The sequence below is a fragment of the Pseudophryne corroboree genome, chromosome 8, assembly GCF_028390025.1.
Source record: "Pseudophryne corroboree isolate aPseCor3 chromosome 8, aPseCor3.hap2, whole genome shotgun sequence".
Lineage (NCBI taxonomy): Eukaryota > Metazoa > Chordata > Amphibia > Anura > Myobatrachidae > Pseudophryne > Pseudophryne corroboree.
Genome location: NC_086451.1, coordinates 14,721,376 through 14,744,264, shown reverse-complemented (window position 1 = coordinate 14,744,264; position 22,889 = coordinate 14,721,376). Strand labels below are relative to the sequence as shown.

At 47.2% G+C, this 22,889-nt stretch overlaps 1 protein-coding gene and 1 pseudogene across 5 annotated transcripts in view; one reads left to right on the top strand and one right to left on the bottom strand.

Annotated features, from left to right (window-relative positions):
• The window catches only part of LOC134948133 (sulfotransferase 1 family member D1-like), a 183,742-nt gene that overhangs the window by 69,902 nt on the left and 90,951 nt on the right, over positions 1 to 22,889 (top strand). For 4 of the 5 annotated variants that reach the window (XM_063935934.1, XM_063935935.1, XM_063935933.1 and 1 more), the window contains exons 5-6: positions 14,370 to 14,464; positions 15,109 to 15,289. The exons of the other annotated variant lie outside the window; for it this stretch is intronic. In XM_063935934.1, coding sequence (XP_063792004.1) covers positions 14,370 to 14,464; positions 15,109 to 15,289 — 276 coding nt within the window. The remainder of the gene's footprint in view (positions 1 to 14,369; positions 14,465 to 15,108; positions 15,290 to 22,889) is intronic. 5 annotated transcript variants of the gene reach the window in all.
• LOC134950035 (5S ribosomal RNA) lies at positions 8,453 to 8,571 on the bottom strand (annotated as a pseudogene).

Here is a 22,889-nt window from a genome sequence, read left to right as displayed (position 1 = left end):
ACTCCACTCTACGTCACACCTATACTCCACGCCTATAGCTACTGAGTACTCCCCACCACTCCACTCTACGTCACACCAATACTCCACGCCTATAGCTACTGAGTACTCCCCACCACTCCACTCTACGTCACACCAATACTCCACGCCTATAGCTACTGAGTACTCCCCACCACTCCACTCTACGTCACACCTATACTCCACGCCTATAGCTACTGAGTACTCCCCACCATTCCACTCTACGTCACACCTATACTCCACACCTATAGCTACTGAGTACTCTCTCCTCTCCACTCTACGTCACACCTACACTCCACGCCTATAGCCACTGAGTACTCCCCACCACTCCACTCTACGCCACAACTATACTCCACGCCTATAGCTACTGAGTACTCCCCACCACTCCACTCTACATCACACCTATACTCCACGCCTATAGCTACTGAGTACTCCCCACCACTCCACTCTACGTCACACCTATACTCCACGCCTATAGCTACTGAGTACTCCCCACCACTCCACTCTACGTCACACCTATACTCCACGCCTATAGCTACTGAGTACTCCCCACCACTCCACTCTACATCACACCTATACTCCACGCCTATAGCTACTGAGTAATCCCCACCACTCCACTCTACGTCACACCTATACTCCACGCCTATAGCTACTGAGTACTCCACACCTCTCCACTCTACGTCACACCTACACTCCACGCCTATAGCTACTGAGTAATCCCCACCACTCCACTCTACGTCACACCTATACTCCACGCCTATAGCTACTGAGTACTCCCCACCACTCCACTCTACGTCACACCTATACTCCACGCCTATTGCTACTGAGTACTCCCCACCACTCCACTCTACATCACACCTATTCTCCACGCCTATAGCTACTGAGTACTCCCCACCACTCCACTCTACGTCACACCTATACTCCACACCTATAGCTACTGAGTACTCCCCACCACTCCACTCTACGTCACACCTATACTCCACGCCTATAGCTACTGAGTACTCCCCACCACTCCACTCTACATCACACCTATACTCCACGCCTATAGCTACTGAGTAATCCCCACCACTCCACTCTACGTCACACCTACACTCCACGCCTATAGCTACTGAGTACTTCCCACCACTCCACTCTACGTCACACCTATACTCCACACCTATAGCTACTGAGTACTCCCCACCACTCCACTCTACATCACACCTATACTCCACGCCTATAGCTACTGAGTACTCCCCACCACTCCACTCTACGTCACACCTACACTCCACGCCTATAGCCACTGAGTACTCCCCACCACTCCACTCTACGTCACACCTATACTCCACGCCTATAGCCACTGAGTACTCCCCACCACTCCACTCTACGTCACACCTATACTCCACGCCTATAGCCACTGAGTACTCCCCACCACTCCACTGTACGTCACACCTATACTCCATGCCTATAGCTACTGAGTACTCCCCACCACTCCACTCTACGTCACACCTATACTCCACGCCTATAGCTACTGAGTACTCCCCACCACTCCACTGTACATCACACCTATATTCCATGCCTATAGCCACTGAGTACTCCCCACCACTCCACTCTACGTCACACCTATACTCCACGCCTATAGCTACTGAGTACTCCCCACCACTCCACTCTACATCACACCTATATTCCATGCCTATAGCCACTGAGTACTCCCCACCACTCCACTCTACGTCACACCTATACTCCACGTCTATAGCTACTGAGTACTCCCCACCACTCTACTCTACATCACACCCATACTCCACACCTATAGCTACTGTGTACTCCCCACCACTCCACTCTACGTCACACCTATACTCCACACCTATAGCTACTGAGTACTCCCCACCACTCCACTGTACGTCACACCTATACTCCACACCTATAGCTACTGAGTACTCTCTCCACTCCACTCTACATCACACCCATACTCCACGCCTATAGCTACTGAGAACTCCCCACCACTCCACTCTACGTCACACCTACACTCCACGCCTATAGCCACTGAGTACTCCCCACCACTCCACTCTACATCACACCTATACTCCACGCCTATAGCTACTGAGTACTCCCCACCACTCCACTGTACGTCACACCTATACTCCACACCTATAGCTACTGAGTACTCTCTCCACTCCACTCTACGTCACACCTATACTCCACGCCTATAGCTACTGAGTACTCCCCACCACTCCACTCTACGTCACACCTATACTCCACGCCTATAGCTACTGAGTACAGCCCCACCACTCCACGCCTATAGCTACTGAGTACTCCCCACCACTCCACTCTACATCACACCTACACTCCACGCCTATAGCTACTGAGTACTCCCCACCACTCCACTCTACGTCACACCTATACTCCACGCCTATAGCTACTGAGTACTCCCCACCACTCCACTCTACGTCACACCTATACTCCACGCCTATAGCTACTGAGTACTCCCCACCACTCCACTCTACGTCACACCTACACTCCACGCCTATAGCTACTGAGTACTCCCCACCACTCCACTCTACGTCACACCTATACTCCACGCCTATAGCTACTGAGTACTCCCCACCACTCCACTCTACGTCACACCCATACTTCACGCCTGTAGCTACTGAGTACTCCCCACCACTCCACTCTACGTCACACCTATACTCTACGCCTATAGCTACTGAGTACTCCCCACCACTCCACTCTACGTCACACCTATACTCTACGCCTATAGCTACTGAGTACTCCCCACCACTCCACTCTACATCACACCTATACTCCACGCCTATAGCTACTGAGTACTCCCCACCACTCCACTCTACATCACACCAATACTCCACGCCTATAGCTACTGAGTACTCCCCACCACTCCACTCTACGTCACACCTATGCTCCACGCCTATAGCTACTGAGTACTCCCCACCACTACACTCTACGTCACACCTATACTCCACGCCTATAGCTACTGAGTACTCCCCACCACTCCACTCTACGTCACACCTATACTCCACACCTATAGCTACTGAGTACTACCCACCACTCCACTCTACGTCACACCTATACTCCACGTCTATAGCTACTGAGTACTCCCCACCACTCCACTCTACGTCACACCTATACTCAACGCCTATAGCTACTGAGTACTCCCCACCTTTCCACTCTACGTCACACCTATACTCCACGTCTATAGCTACTGAGTACTCCCCACCACTCCACTCTACATCACACCTATACTCCACGCCTATAGCTATTGAGTACTCCCCACCACTCCACTCTACATCACACCTATACTCCACGCCTATAACTACTGAGTACTCCCCACCACTCCACTCTACGTCACACCTATACTCCACGCCTATAGCTACTGAGTACTCCCCACCACTCCACTCTACGTCACACCTATACTCCACGCCTATAGCTACTGAGTACTCCCCACCACTCCACTCTACGTCACACCTATACTCCACGCCTATAGCTACTGAGTACTCCCCACCACTCCACTCTACGTCACACCTACACTCTACGCCTATAGCTACTGAGTACTCCCCACCACTCCACTCTACGTCACACCTATACTCCACACCTATAGCTACTGAGTACTCCCCACCACTCCACTGTATGTCACACCTATACTCCACACCTATAGCTACTGGGTACTCTCTCCACTCCACTCTACATCACACCTATACTCCACGCCTATAGCTACTGAGAACTCCCCACCACTCCACTCTACGTCACACCTACACTCCACGCCTATAGCCACTGAGTACTCCCCACCACTCCACTCTACATCACACCTATACTCCACGCCTATAGCTACTGAGTACTCCCCACCACTCCACTCTACGTCACACCTATACTCCACACCTATAGCTACTGAGTACTCTCTCCACTCCACTCTACGTCACACCTATACTCCACGCCTATAGCTACTGAGTACTCCCCACCACTGCACTCTACGTCACACCTATACTCCACGCCTATAGCTACTGAGTACTCCCCACCACTCCACGCCTATAGCTACTGAGTACTCCCCACCACTCCACTCTACATCACACCTACACTCCACGCCTATAGCTACTGAGTACTCCCCACCACTCCACTCTACGTCACACCTATACTCCACGCCTATAGCTACTGAGTACTCCCCACCACTCCACTCTACGTCACACCTATACTCCACGCCTGTAGCTACTGAGTACTCCCCACCACTCCACTCTACGTCACACCTACACTCCACGCCTATAGCTACTGAGTACTCCCCACCACTCCACTCTACGTCACACCTATACTCCACGCCTATAGCTACTGAGTACTCCCCACCACTCCACTCTACGTCACACCCATACTTCACGCCTGTAGCTACTGAGTACTCCCCACCACTCCACTCTACGTCACACCTATACTCCACGCCTGTAGCTACTGAGTACTCCCCACCACTCCACTCTACGTCACACCTATACTCTACGCCTATAGCTACTGAGTACTCCCCACCACTCCACTCTACGTCACACCTATACTCTACGCCTATAGCTACTGAGTACTCCCCACCACTCCACTCTACATCACACCTATACTCCACGCCTATAGCTACTGAGTACTCCCCACCACTCCACTCTACATCACACCAATACTCCACGCCTATAGCTACTGAGTACTCCCCACCACTCCACTCTACGTCACACCTATACTCCACGCCTATAGCTACTGAGTACTCCCCACCACTACACTCTACATCACACCTATACTCCACGCCTATAGCTACTGAGTACTCCCCACCACTCCACTCTACGTCACACCTATACTCCACACCTGTAGCTACTGAGTACTACCCACCACTCCACTCTACGTCACACCTATACTCCACGTCTATAGCTACTGAGTACTCCCCACCACTCCACTCTACGTCACACCTATACTCAACGCCTATAGCTACTGAGTACTCCCCACCTTTCCACTCTACGTCACACCTATACTCCACGTCTATAGCTACTGAGTACTCCCCACCACTACACTCTACATCACACCTATACTCCACGCCTATAGCTATTGAGTACTCCCCACCACTCCACTCTACATCACACCTATACTCCACGCCTATAGCTACTGAGTACTCCCCACCACTCCACTCTACGTCACACCTATACTCCACGCCTATAGCTACTGAGTACTTCCCACCACTCCACTCTACGTCACACCTATACTCCACGCCTATAGCTACTGAGTACTCCCCACCACTCCACTCTACGTCACACCTATACTCCACGCCTATAGCTACTGAGTACTCCCCACCACTCCACTCTACGTCACACCTACACTCCACGCCTACAGCTACTGAGTACTCCCCACCTCTCCACTCTACGTCACACCTATACTCCACGCCTATAGCTACTGAGTACTCCCCACCACTCCACTCTACGTCACACCTATACTCCACGCCTATAGCTACTGAGTACTCCCCACCACTCCACTCTACGTCACACCTATACTCCACGCCTATAGCTACTGAGTACTCCCCACCACTCCACTCTACGTCACACCCATACTTCACGCCTGTAGCTACTGAGTTCTCCCCACCACTCCACTCTACGTCACACCTATACTCCACGCCTGTAGCTACTGAGTACTCCCCACCACTCCACTCTACGTCACACCTATACTCCACGCCTGTAGCTACTGAGTACTCCCCACCAGTCCACTCTACGTCACACCTATACTCTACGCCTATAGCTACTGAGTACTCCCCACCACTCCACTCTACGTCACACCTATACTCCACGCCTGTAGCTACTGAGTACTCCCCACCACTCCACTCTACGTCACACCTATACTCTACGCCTACAGCTACTGAGTACTCCCCACCACTCCACTCTACATCACACCTATACTCTACGCCTATAGCTACTGAGTACTCCCCACCACTCCACTCTACGTCACACCTATACTCCACGCCTATAGCTACTGAGTACTCCCCACCACTCCACTCTACATCACACCTATACTCCACGCCTATAGCTACTGAGTACTCCCCACCACTCCACTCTGCATCACACCTATACTCCACGCCTGTAGCTACTGAGTACTCCCCACCACTACACTCTACGTCACACCTATACTCCACACCTATAGCTACTGAGTACTCCCCACCACTCCACTCTACATCACACCTATACTCCACGCCTATAGCTACTGAGTACTCCCCACCACTCCACTCTACGTCACACCTATACTCCACGCCTATAGCTACTGAGTACTCCCCACCACTCCACTCTGTTACCCTCATCCTGCTCACTAACCACCTGTCTGTGCACTGTTGACATCATATCCTGCACATATGACCTCCAATACCCTCCCCCATCCACTCCATGTGGCCCTCCCCCACCCATGGCACCTCCGGTCACCCTCCCCCATCACCCTGTCCACAACACCTCCCAACCCATCCCCCACCCCTCAGGCCGCAGCATATACAGACTCCCTTCCGCAATATACATACATATATACTCCCCCAACCACAGCACCTACTAGGTGATTCATCGTGCCCTGCGTGCGCTGTTCACGCCATCGCAAGGGCTTACGCCCCAAAGGCGTGCAAGGGTTAAGGGGTCGTAGCCCCTTGCGACAGTGTGAATAGTGCCCGTAGGGCGCGATGATCACCTAGTATAATATGCACATATATATCATAGGCGTTTCTGTAATGGGTGCAATGTGTGCGGTGCACAGGGGCCCACACCGCACACACTGCACCCATTTTAATACTTACCTTTCCGCAGTCCAGCGTTGGGCTCTGCAGTCGCTGCGAAAATCACTGCCAAATTGGTCTCTGGAACATGGCGCATGCGCAGTAGATTCCGACACAATGCTGGAGACTTCTGCGACATACATAGGAGGGGGCCCACCCGGAGGTGCACACAGGCCCCCTCCTCTGTTAAAAGGCCCCTGATCTATATATATATATATATATATATATATATATATATATATATATATATATAAAATGCAGTAGATAAGATGATTTAAAGCGACCAATGGTGTCAATCAATTTTAAAAAAGGAGGCTCTCATTAAAAAAAGAGATTTTTTTAATCAAATACAATTTGCATCAGTAAAAAGTATAACACAAAACCACACATAAAAGAAATTTTTTTCTTAAAAATTTAAAAGTGTCATCAGAGATAAAAAATTGCTCAAGTTTATATATAATACTATTAAAAATGTATATAGTATAACATAGGAGGACCAAATTATAAAATTATAAAAATTACTAGAAGACCAACGTAGGTAAAAAATAGATATCTTAACTTAGAGAAGGTGGGTATCCCCAACGCGTTTCGTCCTAACTGGACTTCCTCAAGGGGTAGTGGATTGGTGGGACAGCTCAGGTACACATACTAATAAGGAAGTGATTACTACATCACTTCCTGTCAATTAACAGAACCAGAAATCAATACACTGATATATGTCTTAAAATAAAGTTTCAGAGGGTTCCCTCTAACACTTAAGATATACTGTGCAAAACCGCTATTTAGATTACTTAATTTTATATGCTGGAAGCTTTAAAAGGCTTCCCAAAAGTAAATGTTACCGTACTTCCTGTCCGGAGAGTGGGTGACATCACGTCCGCCCCACTTCCGGCGTCGGGACCCTGTTATCGCGCATGCGCCGGGTACGGGCGCCCCGGACCCACAGCGCATGCGCCCGCGAATGGCATCCGATACTTCATACTGCGCGTGCTCGGTTTAAAGTCCCTCGATTTTGTCCATTGCGCATGCGCACCACCTCCAGCGCCGGACCGTTCGTACTGGTAGATCAAAGGACAATTCCGGGTGCAGTCTCTGTTATTGCCAGTGCCCACTTCTCACTAATACCGGATGGCTTAAGGAACCAGCAGCCATGTTCCTGGAGGATGTTACTGGCAGACATTTATTATATATGGTCCCGGTGGCCATCTTTGATATGATATTCCTCAGTAGAAATCGCATACAGAAAAAAAGAGATCGGAACAGGGTCATACACTTGTAATTAGAAGTAGCAATTCAAAACTGCTTAAGTGTTAGTAATTATTTATATTGAGGATCAAACCCCCAGGAAAAAGGTGTCTTCATATATCCGTTACATTAGACCCATAAATGTCACGTACAGAACAAAATAAGTGCATATAGATATAAAAATATATAAAATATATAAAATATAAAAAAACTTTTATGTATACATATGCGCAAAGACATATACCCCTTAAAGAAAAGGGGTGAGGAAGGAGGAAAAAAAGGGGGTGAGAATGAACAGCAATAGGGGTTTGTGAAAATTTATAAGATTTATGGATAGTGGACATCATTAAGGCTGTAGGAAGGATTGCATATATTTATAGCTCATTTGCATCGCCTCCAAACCACCAGAATTCCCAGAGGGTAATAATGTGACACTCTCACATCCCATAACCCAGCATACAGCACCCAGTCTTCCATGATGGTTCCCCATCCATGTACTGGCAGGGCCCAACACTGCTTGGCTTCCAAGATCGGGCGGAATTGGGCATTTCCAGTGTGGTATGGCTGTAATAGTGGTGTAAATATAGGGGTCTGCAAGTTGAGACGGCGGACAAGATAAAGCAGGTCACCCTGGTGAAATGGAAGAAAGTGCAATGTGCTTACGTCATAAAAACGGGGCTATTTAATAGCCCGCGTTGAAGCCATCAGGATGCAGGGTGTTCAATTTAAAAATCCAGTACATTTCCCTCTTGGATAGGAGGTTACCAAGGTTTCCACCTCTCTCGCCCAGTGAGACCAGTTCGATGCCTTTAAATGTTCGTTCCTCAGGGTCCGAGTTATGGCACATGTGGAAATGCTTTGATACCGCGTGTGTTAGTACTTTATTCTTAATATTCCTCACATGTTCCTGGATGCGGATCTTAAGAGGTCTCTTGGTTTTACCTATATATTTCATTCCACATGAGCATTCCAGCATGTAAATTACTGAGACCGTGTTGCAGTTGATGAATCCCTTGATCTTGTAATCTCTGGACCCGTCAGTATTCTTGAAAGTCTTCCTGTTGGGGTGCAGATACCGACACACATTGCAGCGACCACACTTGTAGCATCCGACGCATTTGGGCATCCCCGACATCATGTCTGGCTTTCTCAGCATGCTCGGTGCCACCAGGTCTTTAAGATTTTGTGATTGCCTGAATACCACAGACGGCTCTTTCGGGAGATAGTCCTTAAGAACGGGATCCATTAGGAGGATGTTCCAATGCTTTTTCAGAGTTTTTTTGATGAGGTTATCATGTCTGCTATAAGTGGTGATGAATCTAACTGTATCCTCACCCTTTTCTTTAGTTTTGTACCTCAAAAGTTGTTGTCTCTCCAGATTCTTAGCTTTATAATTTGCTTCTCCCAAAAGGTGATTAGGATAGCCTTTTTCCCTGAATCGTTCAGTGTACACCTGTAATTGTTGGTCACGATCCTCAGGGTTCTTGCAGTTCCGGGCAATTCTGGTAAACTGAGAAAACGGGATATTGTTCTTCCATTGTTGACTGTGATTACTTTTATAGTGTACGTAACTATTCATATCAACTTTCTTTATATAATTCTTGGATATCACTTCATTGCCCTCATGTGTCAGTATCAGATCCAGAAATTCAATCTCTTCAGTGTTTTCACTGGCGGTAAAACGAAGATTCATCGAGTTGTCAGATAAATAAGTAAAAAATTCATTAAAACTCCTTTTGTCGCCATCCCACACAATTAAAATATCGTCTATGTAACGTTTATAAAATACAATGTTTTGCTGGAACGGGTGGTCTTTAAAATATACTCCTTTTCCCAATGTCCCATAAAGAGATTCGCGAAACTGGGCGCGAAAATCGTGCCCATGGCTGTGCCACAGATTTGCAGCAAGTAAACATCCAAAAATTTAAAATAATTGCGTTTCAAAATAAAGTGCATCAATTCGCATAAAAACAGTCTGTGTTCCTCCGTGATATCTGCATCTTGACTCAGGAATCCATTGCAAGCCTCTACCCCCTTCTCATGTTCTATACAGGTGTAAAGTGACTGCACATCTATTGTAATCCATCTGTAAGTTTCTTTCCACTCAAAAGACTCCATCAGGTTAAGGATCGACGTGGTGTCTTTGAGGTATGCAGGTAGGTTCACCACATGTTTTCTTAAAAACAAGTCCACATACTCTGACAAATGTGACGTCAATGAGTTAATCCCTGCCACAATAGGTCTCCCTGGGGGGTTAACCATGGACTTGTGTACCTTGGGTAAAAAGTAAAAATTGGGGGTAGTGGGGTTGGAATTAAAAAGGTACTGATACTCATCTTTAGTTAAAATCTCACATCTGAAAGCTTTCAGAAGTATGGTTCTTAGTTCTTCCACAAAACCTTCTTTTGGGTCAGTCGGGAGTGGCGTATATGAAGTTCTGTCGCCCAATAATCTGTTTGCCTCTGCAACGTAGGCCTCCCGATCCATAATGACCAGCCCCCCCCCCCCCCCCCTTTGTCAGCAGATTTTATAACGATATTGTTATTGGCCTGCAGTTCCTTAATGGCTTTTACTTCTCTATTTGTCAGATTCTTCTCCTTGATGGGTTCTATTTTAGTGTCACACAAGTCTTTATTTACTAAATCATAAAAAATGCCCACGTTGTGGCCCTTCGATTCCAGAGGGTAGAATTTTGAGACGGGTTTCAATCCTGATTTTGATTGTTCAGAATTATGAATCACCACATTCTCCTTTTTGAGATAATGCCTCTTAAGAGTCAATTTCCTTACAAACTTACTTAGATCAATAAAGACATCAAATCTATTCATTCCTTTAGTAGGTGCATAGGAAAGTCCTTTACTCAATACTGATGTTTCATAATTCGATAATGTGTGACTTGATAGATTAAAAATTCCATTAGATGCCACACCTCCTAGTGCATATGACTTCTTTTGTTTTGGTAGGTGTACGTTCCTCCTGCCCCCACGGCATCCTCTTCTTCTGCCGCCAATCTTCTTTTCATGGGTGTCGCATTCGTGACTCTTTCCTTCGTGATGTTTTTTGCCGTGGCTTTGGGACGCGTATCCGGGCCTGGTGATAAAAAAGCCTCCTCATTAGCAGAATTCAGTCTTTGCAGTGTGGAAAATCTATTGCTGGTCTGTATATTCTGTCTCCTCTGTGGGTAGTTTCTTTCATTCTCCATTCCCCTCTCTCTCTCTCTCTCTCTCTCTCTCTCTCTCTCTCTCTCTCTCTCTATATATATATATATATATATATATATATAACAAGCAGTTTACGGCACTCCTATGTCCTGTATGATGGTGTAAAATGAAAAATGAAACAAAGCCGGTGCCCTCCAAAGGTGACGGTAAATACCGTGGCCTGTAATATAGGGTGAATTTCAGCGGTACTCTCGGCGCAGGAACAAACGAGGCAGACACAGGGGGGTATATTTACTAAGATTCGTAATTGTCGGGATTTGGAGGGAGATTAAACACGAATGACATCGGTAGCGAGAATTTGCAACTTTTTGTTTTTTTTTACGGCTCATTTACTAAGCTGTCGTATTCTTCATTTTCGTTTTTTCCGATGTCGATGTCATTCGTAATGTCAGGCAGTGTTTTACAGAAGTGATTAGTAAAACACTGCCTGACAAAACACAATGAATCCTGGCCGGATATGTGAGATCCGTGCAGGGCTTCATTGTGTATATTAGGAGAAGTGATGAAAGTGTTAAAATTGAAAAAAAAAATTGCGTGGGGTCCCCCCTCCTAAGCATAACCAGCCTCGGGCTCTTTGAGCCGGTCCTGGTTGTAAAAATACGGGGGAAAAATGACTGGGGTCCCCCCATATTTAAACAACCAGCACCGGGCTCTGCGCCTGGTCCTGGTGCAAAAAATACGGGGGACAAAAGACGTAGGGGTCCCCCGTATTTTTAACACCAAGCCTCCCCTGCAAGCTGGTACTTGGAGAACCACAAGTACCAGCATGCGGGGGGAAAACTGGCCCGCTGGTACCTGTAGTTCTACTACAAAAAAAATACAGAGGTTAAGTGGGGTCACTCTTGTGGTTGGCCCCACTTAACCTCGCGGTCTACCGCAGACTGCAAAGTTCCCACCATTGGATATAATGTAGCTGCGCTACGCTACATTATATCCACAGTGCTCCGCCTGACTGACAGTGCAGGCGCGCACAGCCAATCAGGAGAGTGCCATGATGTGGCGCTTCCTAATTGGCTGAAGGGACCCTCTTTGACAGGAGTCACGGGGGGTCCCGACATTTGGAGAAAGGGGTTCCATGTGTAAACATGGGACCCCTTTCAGTGCGTGGACCGGGTATTTCGTTTTTGTTTTTTTACCTAGTCCCTGGATTATAACTTTTAAGAAGAGGACCGATCTACCCCGGATTCTTTGTAAGTATAATTTTATTTACAGGTACCCCTGGATTCTACTGGAGAAGAGGACCGAGTGCTTCGTGTCAACATAGGTAAGTATGTATGTATGTAAGTGTGCATGTATGTTCATTAAACTTTTACTTTCACGGTGTCTGTGTGTTGTTTTTATTTGGGTATTTTTTTTGTAGTAGAACTACAGGTACCAGCGGGCCCATTTCCCCCCCGCATGCTGGTACTTGTGGTTCTCCAAGTACCAGCTTGTGGGGGAGGCTTGCTGGTCCTTGAGTGGCTGGAGGTGGGGGGGGGACCCCTTGATTTAAGGGGTCCCCACTCCTCCAGGGTACCCCCGCCAGGGGTGACTAGTTGGGGATTTAATGCCAGGGCCGCAGGGACCAATATAAAAGTGTCCCCCGGCTGTGGCATTATCTCTCTGACTAGTGGAGCCCGGTGCTGGTGTTAAAAATATTTTGCACCAGGACCAGGCGCAGAGCTCGGTGCTGGTTGTTTAAATATGGGGGGACCCCAGTCATTTTCCCCCCCGAATTTTTACAACCAGAGCCCGAGGCTGGTTATGCTTAGGAGGGGGGACCCTACGCAAATTTTTTTATGATTTTTTAACCCTTTCACACCCCTTCCCACTGATAGGCATGCACGGATCAGTGAGATCCGTGCATGTTTATCAGAATACGGTAAAAAAAGCAGGTCTATTTGAAAACTGCTTTTTTTTTTTACGATTTGCATTTTTTCATGGCAGTGTTTGGCTATTGCCGGCAGTGATTGTGAATACGAATTTTTAGTAAATTACCGAGTTGTATAAAATAACAGGCGTGTTTGACAGATGGTGTATTCATTCGTATTTTTTTTTAAATATGAATGCCCTCATCACTGCCGAGATTTGACTTTAGTAAATTCCCGAGATAACACTTTGAAGAAAAAACTCAAAATCGGTCAAAATCGGGAGCTTAGTAAATATACCCCAGGGTCTGTATGATCAACGTTTGAATGTTCTTAAAACATTTTCGTCATACATATACATACAGGTTGAGTATCCAAAATGCTTGGGACCAGAAGGTTCCACAATCTCACTCTCACTCAAAAAATTCCGTATTTCGAAATATTTGGATATGGGATACTCAACCTGTGTGTATGTATTATATATATATATATATATATATATATATATATATATATTATACAGTATACACTGCTGTCTCCATCTCAAAAATACAAAGTTTGGCTTATCATGGGGGTTTCCAGGTACTTGGAAATCCCCATGTGTGCGCCACTGCAGCATGGTTTTGCCCATCAGTGTGCCTTTTTGGTTTGCTAACAAACCTGAATAACCCCCATAAACCACTATTTCAGTCACTATTCTGCTTATGATATTACAGTGACTAATTGTGCAATCTTTTTACATATATGTGTGTATGTTGTCTTGCTCTTTTAAGTGTATAATAATAAAACTTATAATTTAACTTACTTGTAATTATACATAGAACAAATATATATACAGTAAGTGTGCCCCAGATAGACTTACAATCTGCTTGCTATCGCAAACCACTTTAATACAGTTTTCTGAAATATTATCTGGGAGTACCACTAACCCAGCGCTATTAAAATAGTTAACAATACAGACATATGTTGGTAGTCCGTCTATATATACACATAGAGACAATCAATTACCATCCTACTCCATTCCTGCGCAGATTTTAAAAATCGCCACTAGAATACCTCTAACTCTCTCAAATATCCTAAGCCTTGGAGAGAGATAAGTAGATGTAGAGAGATAAAGTACCGATCAACCAGCTCCTAACTGTCACTTTACAAACACAGCCTGTAACATGGCAGCTAGGAGCTGATTGGCTGCTGCTTTATCTCTCTCCAAGACTTATTACATGTCTCTCTGTAAGACTGTGTGTTTATACATGTGTCTGGGCCTCTGATTTGCTCCCTAATCACCGGTTCCTCTGTTGGCAGTGGGCTGGGGTTCCTGGTATGAGCACGTGAAGGGATTCTGGGAGCAGAAAGACAAACACAACATGTTATACGTATTTTTTGAAGATATGAAAAAGGTGAGAAAATAATGATGCAATGTCACAGTGATAAAGTTAGCATTTACCAGTCTGTATTAAAGACCAGCACTTTTCATATACAGTAGTAGTGATATTTATTATTATTATTTTAGTACAGATTTCTCTCACTGCTAGATGGACGCTGCTAATCTATTAGAATATTACGTTGGTTCCTTCGGGTGTCCCCAATGCAATGGTTTTATTTTCACATTCAAGGATTCCTAGGGACCAACAGCAACCATTGAAAAGCACATTGTATGAAGAGTCAATTTTGACATACATACATTATATATATATATATATATATATATATATATATAGATTAGTATTTTATATTTGTGTGTACTGCTCCTTTATATGCTTGTGCCAGTTGGAGTAAGAATACAGTGAAGAGCAGTGTGTCCTCTGATAGTAAAAGTTTATTGCTTTCAATAACATGAGAATGGGGTGCCGTGCATATTGTATTTGTTACACTCTCCATAAAGTTATCTATTATTGTAACGGATGGTGAGTGCACAGAGCATATTACAGAGCTTTTACTTGTTGCGGAGCCTCTGCAGAATAGTCTGAACATAAGTCTGACTTTTACAATGTCATTTATCTTTGTCTAATTGCACTTCATTCCAATTCTCTGCAACCCACAGACCCCCGTGCAGGAAATTCGGAGGGTGGCGCAATTCTTGGGCAAAGACCTCTCGGATGACGTAATAAACAAGATTGCAAAACTCACCACTTTCGAGCACATGAAGAACAACCCGATGGCCAATTACTCCGACTTCCCCAAACACCTAATTGACCAAACACAGAGCGTGTTTATGAGAAAAGGTGAGATGTGTAGTGTTGGCGCCAGCTTACCAGGAGCCACAAGACGTTCTTAGATCACGTCCTGTTTAATTTGCAGTGGACCCAGTGGTATAAGGGCACTACTAATGTGTGGCATAATGTGTATAAGGGCACTACTAATGTGTGGCATAATGTTTATAAGGGCACTACTAATGTGTGGCATAATGTGTATAAGGGCACTACTTTGTTCCTGGTTTGACATCACAAACACGCCCTGCGTTCGGCCAGCCACTCCCCCGTTTCTCCAGACACTCCCGCGTTTTATCCTGGCATGCCTGCGTTTTTCCGCACACTCCCAGAAAACGGTCAGTTTCCGCCCAGAAACACCCCTTTCCTGTCAATCACACTACAATCACTTCAACGATGAAAATTCTTTGTTCGGACCTGAGTAAATCTACTAAGTTTTGTGCTAAATTACTTGGCGCATGCGCACTGCGTACCATGCGCATGTGCATTTTCGCCCTAATCGCTCCGTTGCGAAAATCGGCAACGAGCGAACAACTCGGAATGACCCCCAATGTGTATAAGAGCACTACCAATGTGTGGCATAATGTTTATAAGGGCACTACTAATGTGTGGCATAATGTGTATAAGGGCACTACTAATGTGTGACATAATGTGTATAAGGGCACTTCTAATGTGTGGCATTATGTGTATCAGGTGCATTACTACCGTGTGGCGTAATATGTATAAGGGGCACTACTGTGTGGTATAATGTGCTATAAAGGGTATTACTTTGTGGCATATTGTGAATAATGGGCTCTACTGTGTGGCATAATGTATAAAAGGGGTACTACTCTGCGGCATAATGTGAATAAGGTTGTACTTCTATGTGGCATACTTTGAACTGGGGGGATTTGAATGGGTAAGGGGAGTGGGAAGGGGCAAATTGTTGCCTTGCCCCGGCTGACAAAAATCCTAGTTTCTGCCCTGCTTACAATATTACGGGTGAGTAATTCCCTGTCATCTGGCTACGTTTATGTGGTGATGGATGCATTTTGTTTCCCCCTCTGACAGGTGCAGTGGGCGACTGGAAGGCCCTGTTTACGGCTCAGCAGAGCGAGGCCTTTGAAGAGCATTATAAGAAAATGATGAGCGGCTGCACTTTGAAATTTCAGGTCTCAAAGTGACGCATGACTGCCCCCCTGTGGCTCGACGGAGAATCTCCAGCACTGCTGGGAGTATCAATAGATTCTGTGCCTTGTGAAGCCTTTACCGTAACCTACACAATAATAAGATTTTACTTACCGATAAATCTATTTCTCGTAGTCCGTAGTGGATGCTGGGGACTCCGTCAGGACCATGGGGATTAGCGGCTCCGCAGGAGACAGGGCACAAAACTAAAGCTTTAGGATCAGGTGGTGTGTACTGGCTCCTCCCCCCATGACCCTCCTCCAAGCCTCAGTTAGGATACTGTGCCCGGACGAGCGTACACAATAAGGAAGGATATTGAATCCCGGGTAAGACTCATACCAGCCACACCAATCACACCGTATAACTTGTGATCTAAACCCAGTTAACAGTATGACAAACGTAGGAGCCTCTGAACAGACGGCTCACAACAATAACAACCCGATTTTTTTGTAACAATAACTATGTACAAGTATTGCAGACAATCCGCACTTGGGATGGGCGCCCAGCATCCACTACGGACTACGAGAAATAGATTTATCGGTAAGTAAAATCTTATTTTCTCTGACGTCCTAAGTGGATGCTGGGGACTCCGTCAGGACAATGGGGATTATACCAAAGCTCCCAAACGGGCGGGAGAGTGCGGATGACTCTGCAGCACCGAGTGAGAGAACTCCAGGTCCTCCTCAGCCAGGGTGTGCCCCTGACCAAGTAGCAGCTCGGCAAAGTTGTAAAGCCGAGACCCCTCGGGCAGTCGCCCAAGATGAGCCCACCTTCCTTGTGGAATGGGCATTTATATATTTTGGCTGTGGCAGTCCTGCCACAGAATGTGCAAGCTGAATTGTACTACACATTCAACTAGCAATCGTCTGCTTAGAAGCAAGAGCACCCAGTTTTTTGGGTGCATACAGGATAACAGCAAGTCAGTTTTCCTGACTCCAGCCGTCCTGGAAATCTATATTTTCAGGGCCCTGACAACATCTAGCAACTTGGAGTCCTCCAAGTCTCTAGTAGCCGCAGGTACCACAATAAGCTGGTTCAGATGAAACGCTGACACCACCTTAGGGAGAAACTGGGGACGAGTCCGCAGCTCTGCCCTGTCCGAATGGACAATCAGATATGGGCTTTTGTGAGACAAAGCCGCCAATTCTGACACTCGCCTGGCCGAGGCCAGGGCCAACATCATGGTCACTTTCCATGTGAGATATTTCAAATCCACAGATTTGAGCGGTTTAAACCAACGTGATTTGAGGAATCCCAGGACTACGTTGAGATCCCACAGTGCCACTGGAGGCACAAAAGGGGGTTGTATATGCAGTACTCCCTTGTCAAATTTCTGGACTTCAGGAACTGAAGCCAATTCTTTCTGGAAGAAAATCGACAGGGCCGAAATTTGAACCTTAATGGACCCCAATTTGAGGCCCATAGACACTCCTGTTTGCAGGAAATGCAGGAATCGACCGAGTTGAAATTTCTTCGTGGGGCCTTCCTGGCCTCACACCACGCAACATATTTTCGCCACATGTGGTGATAATGTTGTGCGGTCACCTCCTTCCTGGCTTTGACCAGGGTAGGAATGACCTCTTCCGGAATGCCTTTTTTCCCTTAGGATCCGGCGTTCAACCGCCATGCCGTCAAACGCACCCGCGGTAAGTCTTGGAACAGACATGGTACTTGCTGAAGCAAGTCCCTTCTTATCGGCAGAGGCCCTGAGTCCTCTGTGAGCATCTCATGAAGTTCCGGGTACCAAGTCCTTCTTGGCCCATCCGGAGCCACGAGTATAGTTCTTACTCCTCTACGTCTTATAATTCTCAGTACCTTTGGTATGAGAAGCAGAGGAGGGAACACATACACCGACTGGTACACCCATGGTGTTACCAGAACGTCCACAGCTATTTCCTGAGGGTCTCTTGACCTGGCGCAATACCTGTCCAGTTTTTTGTTCAGGCGGGACGCCATCATGTCCACCTTTGGTCTTTCCCAACGGTGCACAATCATGTGGAAACAACTTCTCGATGAAGTCCCCACTCTCCCGGGTGGAGGTCGTGCTGAGGAAGTCTGCTTCCCAGTTGTCCACTCCCGGAATGAAAACTGCTGACAGTGCTATCACATGATTTTCCGCCCAGCGAAGAATCCTTGCAGTTTCTGCCATTGTCCTCCTGCTTCTTGTGCCGCCCTGTCTGTTTACGTGGGCGACTGCCGTGATGTTGTCCCACTGGATCAATACCGGCTGACCTTGAAGCAGAGGTCTTGCTAAGCTTAGAGCATTGTAAATTGCTCTTAGTTCCAGTATATTTATGCGGAGAGAAGTCCCCAGACTTGATCACACTCCCTGGAAATTTTTTTCCTGTGTGACTGCTCCCCAGCCTTTCAAGCTGGAATCCGTGGTCACCAGGACCCAGTCCTGAATGCATAACTGTGGCACTTTAGTAGATGAGCACTCTGCAGCCACCACAGAAGAGACACCCTTGTCCTTGGAGACAGGGTTATCCGCTGATGCATCTGAAGATGCGATCCGGACCATTTGTCCAGCAGATCCCACTGAAAAGTTCTTGCGTGAAATCTGCCGAATGGAATCGCTTCGTAAGAAGCCACCATTTTTCCCAGGACCCTTGTGCAATGATGCACTGACACTTTTCCTTGTTTTTGGAGGTTCCTGACTAGCTCGGATAACTCCCTGGCTTTCTCCTCCGGGAGAAACACCTTTTTCTGGACTGTGTCCAGAATCATCCCTAGGGACAGCAGACGTGTCGTCGGAGACAGCTGCGATTTTGGAATATTTAGAATCCACCCGTGCTGTCGTAGAACTACTTGAGATAGTGCTACTCAGACCTCCAACTGTTCTCTGGACCTTGCCCTTATCAGGAGATCGTCCAAGTAAGGGATAATTAAGACGCCTTTTCTTTGAAGAAGAATCATCATTTCGGCCATTACCTTGGTAAAGACCCGGGGTGCCGTGGACAATCCAAACGGCAGCGTCTGAAACTGATAGTGACAGTTTTGTACACGAACCTGAGGTACCCTTTGTGAGAAGGGCAAATTTGGACATGGAGGTAAGCATCCTTGATGTCCAGGGACACCATATAGTCCCCTTCTTCCTGGTTCGCTATCACTGCTCTGAGTGACTCCATTTAGAATAGGTCTCACCGAGCCGTCTGGCTTCAGTACCACAATATAGTGTGGAATAATACCCCTTTACTTGTTGTAGGAGGGGTACTTTGATTATCACCTGCTGGGAATACAGCTTGTGAATTGTTTCCAATACTGCCTCCCTGTCGGAGGTAGACGTTGGTAAAGCAAACTTCAGGAACCTGCGAGGGGGAGACGTCTCGAATTTCCAATCTGTACCCCTGGGATACTACTTGTAGGATCCAGGGGTCCACTTGCGAGTGAGCCCACTGCGTGCTGAAACTCTTGAGACGACCCCCCACCGCACCTGTTTGTACGGCCCCAGCGTCATGCTGAGGACTTGGCAGAAGCGGTGGAAGGCTTCTGTTCCTGGGAATGGGCTGCCTGCTGCAGTCTTCTTCCCTTACCTCTATCCCTGGGCAGATATTATGGGGACGAAAGGACTGAGGCTGAAAAGACTATGTCTTTTTCTGCTGAGATGTGACTTGGGGTAAAAAAGGTGGATTTTCTAGCTGTTGCCGTGGCCACCAGGTCCGATGGACCGACCCCAAATAACTCCTCCCCTTTATACGGCAATACTTCCATGTGCCGTTTGGAATCTGCATCACCTGACCACTGTCGTGTCCATAAACATCGTCTGGCAGATATGGACATCGCACTTACTCTTGATGCCAGAGTTTCGCATATATAGAAATGCATCTTTTAAATGCTCTATAGTCAATAAAATACTGTCCCTGTCAAGGGTATCAATATTTCCAGTCAGGGAATCCGACCAAGCCACCCCAGCGCTGCCCATCCAGGCTGAGGCGATCGCTGGTCGCAGTATGACACCAGTATGTGTGTATATACTTTTTAGGATATTTTCCAACCTCCTATCAGTTGGCTCCTTGAGGGCGTCCGTATCTGGAGACGGTAACGCCACTTGTTTTTATAAGCGTGTGAGCGCCTTATCCACCCTAAGGTGTGTTTCCCAACGCGCCATAACTTCTGGCGGGAAAGGGTATACCGCCAATAATTTTCTATCGGGGGAAACCCACGCATCATCACACACTTCATTTAATTTATCTGATTCAGGAAAAACCACATGTAGTTTTTTCACACTCCACATAATACCCTTTTTTGTGGTACTTGTAGTATCAGAAATATGTAACATCTCCTTCATTGCCCTTAACAAGTAACGTGTGGCCCTAAAGGAAAATACGTTTGTTTCTTCATCGTCGACACTGGAGTCAGTGTCCGTGTCTGTGTCTGTGTCGACCGACTGAGGTAAAAGGACGTTTTAACGCCCCTGACGGTGTTTTAGACGCCTGGACAGGTACTAATTGGTTTGCCGGCCGTCTCATGTCGTCAACCGACCTTGCAGCGTGTTGACATTATCACGTAATTCCTTAAATAAGCCATCCATTCCGGTGTCGACTCCCTAGAGAGTGACATCACCATTACCGGCAATTGCTCCGCCTCCTCACCAACATCGTCCTCATACATGTCGACACACAAGTACCGACACACAGCACACACACAGGGAATGCTCTGATAGAGGACAGGACCCCACTAGCCCTTTGGGGAGACAGAGGGAGAGTTTGCCAGCACACACCAAAAACGCTATATTATACAGGGACAACCTTTATATAAGTGTTTTTCCCTTATAGCATTTTAATATATATATACATATCGCCAAATAAGTGCCCCCCCTCTCTGTTTTAACCCTGTTTCTGTAGTGCAGTGCAGGGGAGAGCCTGGGAGCCTTCCCACCAGCCTTTCTGTGAGGGAAAATGGCGCTGTGTGCTGAGGAGAATAGGCCCCGCCCCCTTTTCGGCGGGCTTCTTCTCCCGTTTTTCCGAGACCTGGCAGGGGTTAAATACATCCATATAGCCTCCAGGGGCTATATGTGATGTATTTTTAGCCAGAATAAGGTATTATACATTGCTGCCCAGGGCGCCCCCAGCAACGCCCTGCACCCTCCGTGACCGTTGGTGTGAAGTGTGTGACAACAATGGCGCACAGCTGCAGTGCTGTGCGCTACCTTCATGAAGACTGAAAAGCCTTCTGCCGCCTGTTTCTGGACCTTCAATCTTCAGCATCTGCAAGGGGGGTCGGCGGCGCGGCTCCGGGACGAACCCCAGGGTGAGACCTGTGTTCCGACTCCCTCTGGAGCTGATGGTGTCCAGTAGCCTAAGAAGCCAATCCATCCTGCACGCAGGTGAGTTGAACTTCTCTCCCCTAAGTCCCTCGATGCAGTGAGCCTGTTGCCAGCAGGACTCACTGAAAATAAGAAACCTAAAAACTTTTTCTAAGCAGCTCCTTAAGAGAGCCACCTAGATTGCACCCTGCTCGGACGGGCACAAAAACCTAACTGAGGCTTGGAGGAGGGTCATGGGGGGAGGAGCCAGTACACACCACCTGATCCTAAAGCTTTAGTTTTGTGCCCTGTCTCCTGCGGAGCCGCTAATCCCCATGGTCCTGACGGAGTCCCCAGCATCCACTTAGGACGTCAGAGAAAAGCCATTTTCTTTGCAGCGCTCCTATTTATGTAGAGCACACAGCGCCCAATCATCTATCAGCTCTCATCTGTGTACAAATGAGACTAATGAAAGCCGATATATTACTAGTTGCCGCTAGGATTTATTCTGACCTCTTTCTACCACATATAAAACCACGCAGTCTGTGCAATAACCGGATTAATAGCGTGATGGACCGATACAGTGACAAGACCCGCCATGGAGATCTATAGCTCCGCCCACAACTCCCCCCAACCCGCCCCCCCCCAAAAAAAAAAAAAAACTGTGTATTGGTGATATTAATTTTATTAAAAAAATATATACTATACTGACAATAACTATAGGGGGTGATTTAGACCGGATCGCTGCTGTGCGTCTTCGCACAGCGGGCGATCAGGTAGTCACTGCACATGCGTATGCACCGCAATGCGCACGCGCATCAGACAACAACAAAGGGCATTGCCGGTCAGCGACGAGATGGTGCGAAAAATCCGATCGCACGGGCGTTCGCATGGTGACTGACAGGAGGAAGCCGATTGTGGGTGGTAACTGACTGTTTGCTGGGAGTGTCCGGAAAAACGCTGGGGTTCCCAAGCGTTTTCAGGGAGGGTGTGTGACGTCAGCTCCGGCCCCGATCAGCCGGTTCTCATCACACTGTAGGAGTAAGTCCTGGGCTGCGCACACATTGCACACAGTGGATTTTTGCAGCTCTGCGTACACGAGTTCGCACACTTGCACAGAGAATTTACACTCCCCCTAGAGGCGGCGACTATCCGAACGCGGGACTGCAAAGTTTGCAGCCCAGCGATCAGGTCTGAATTACC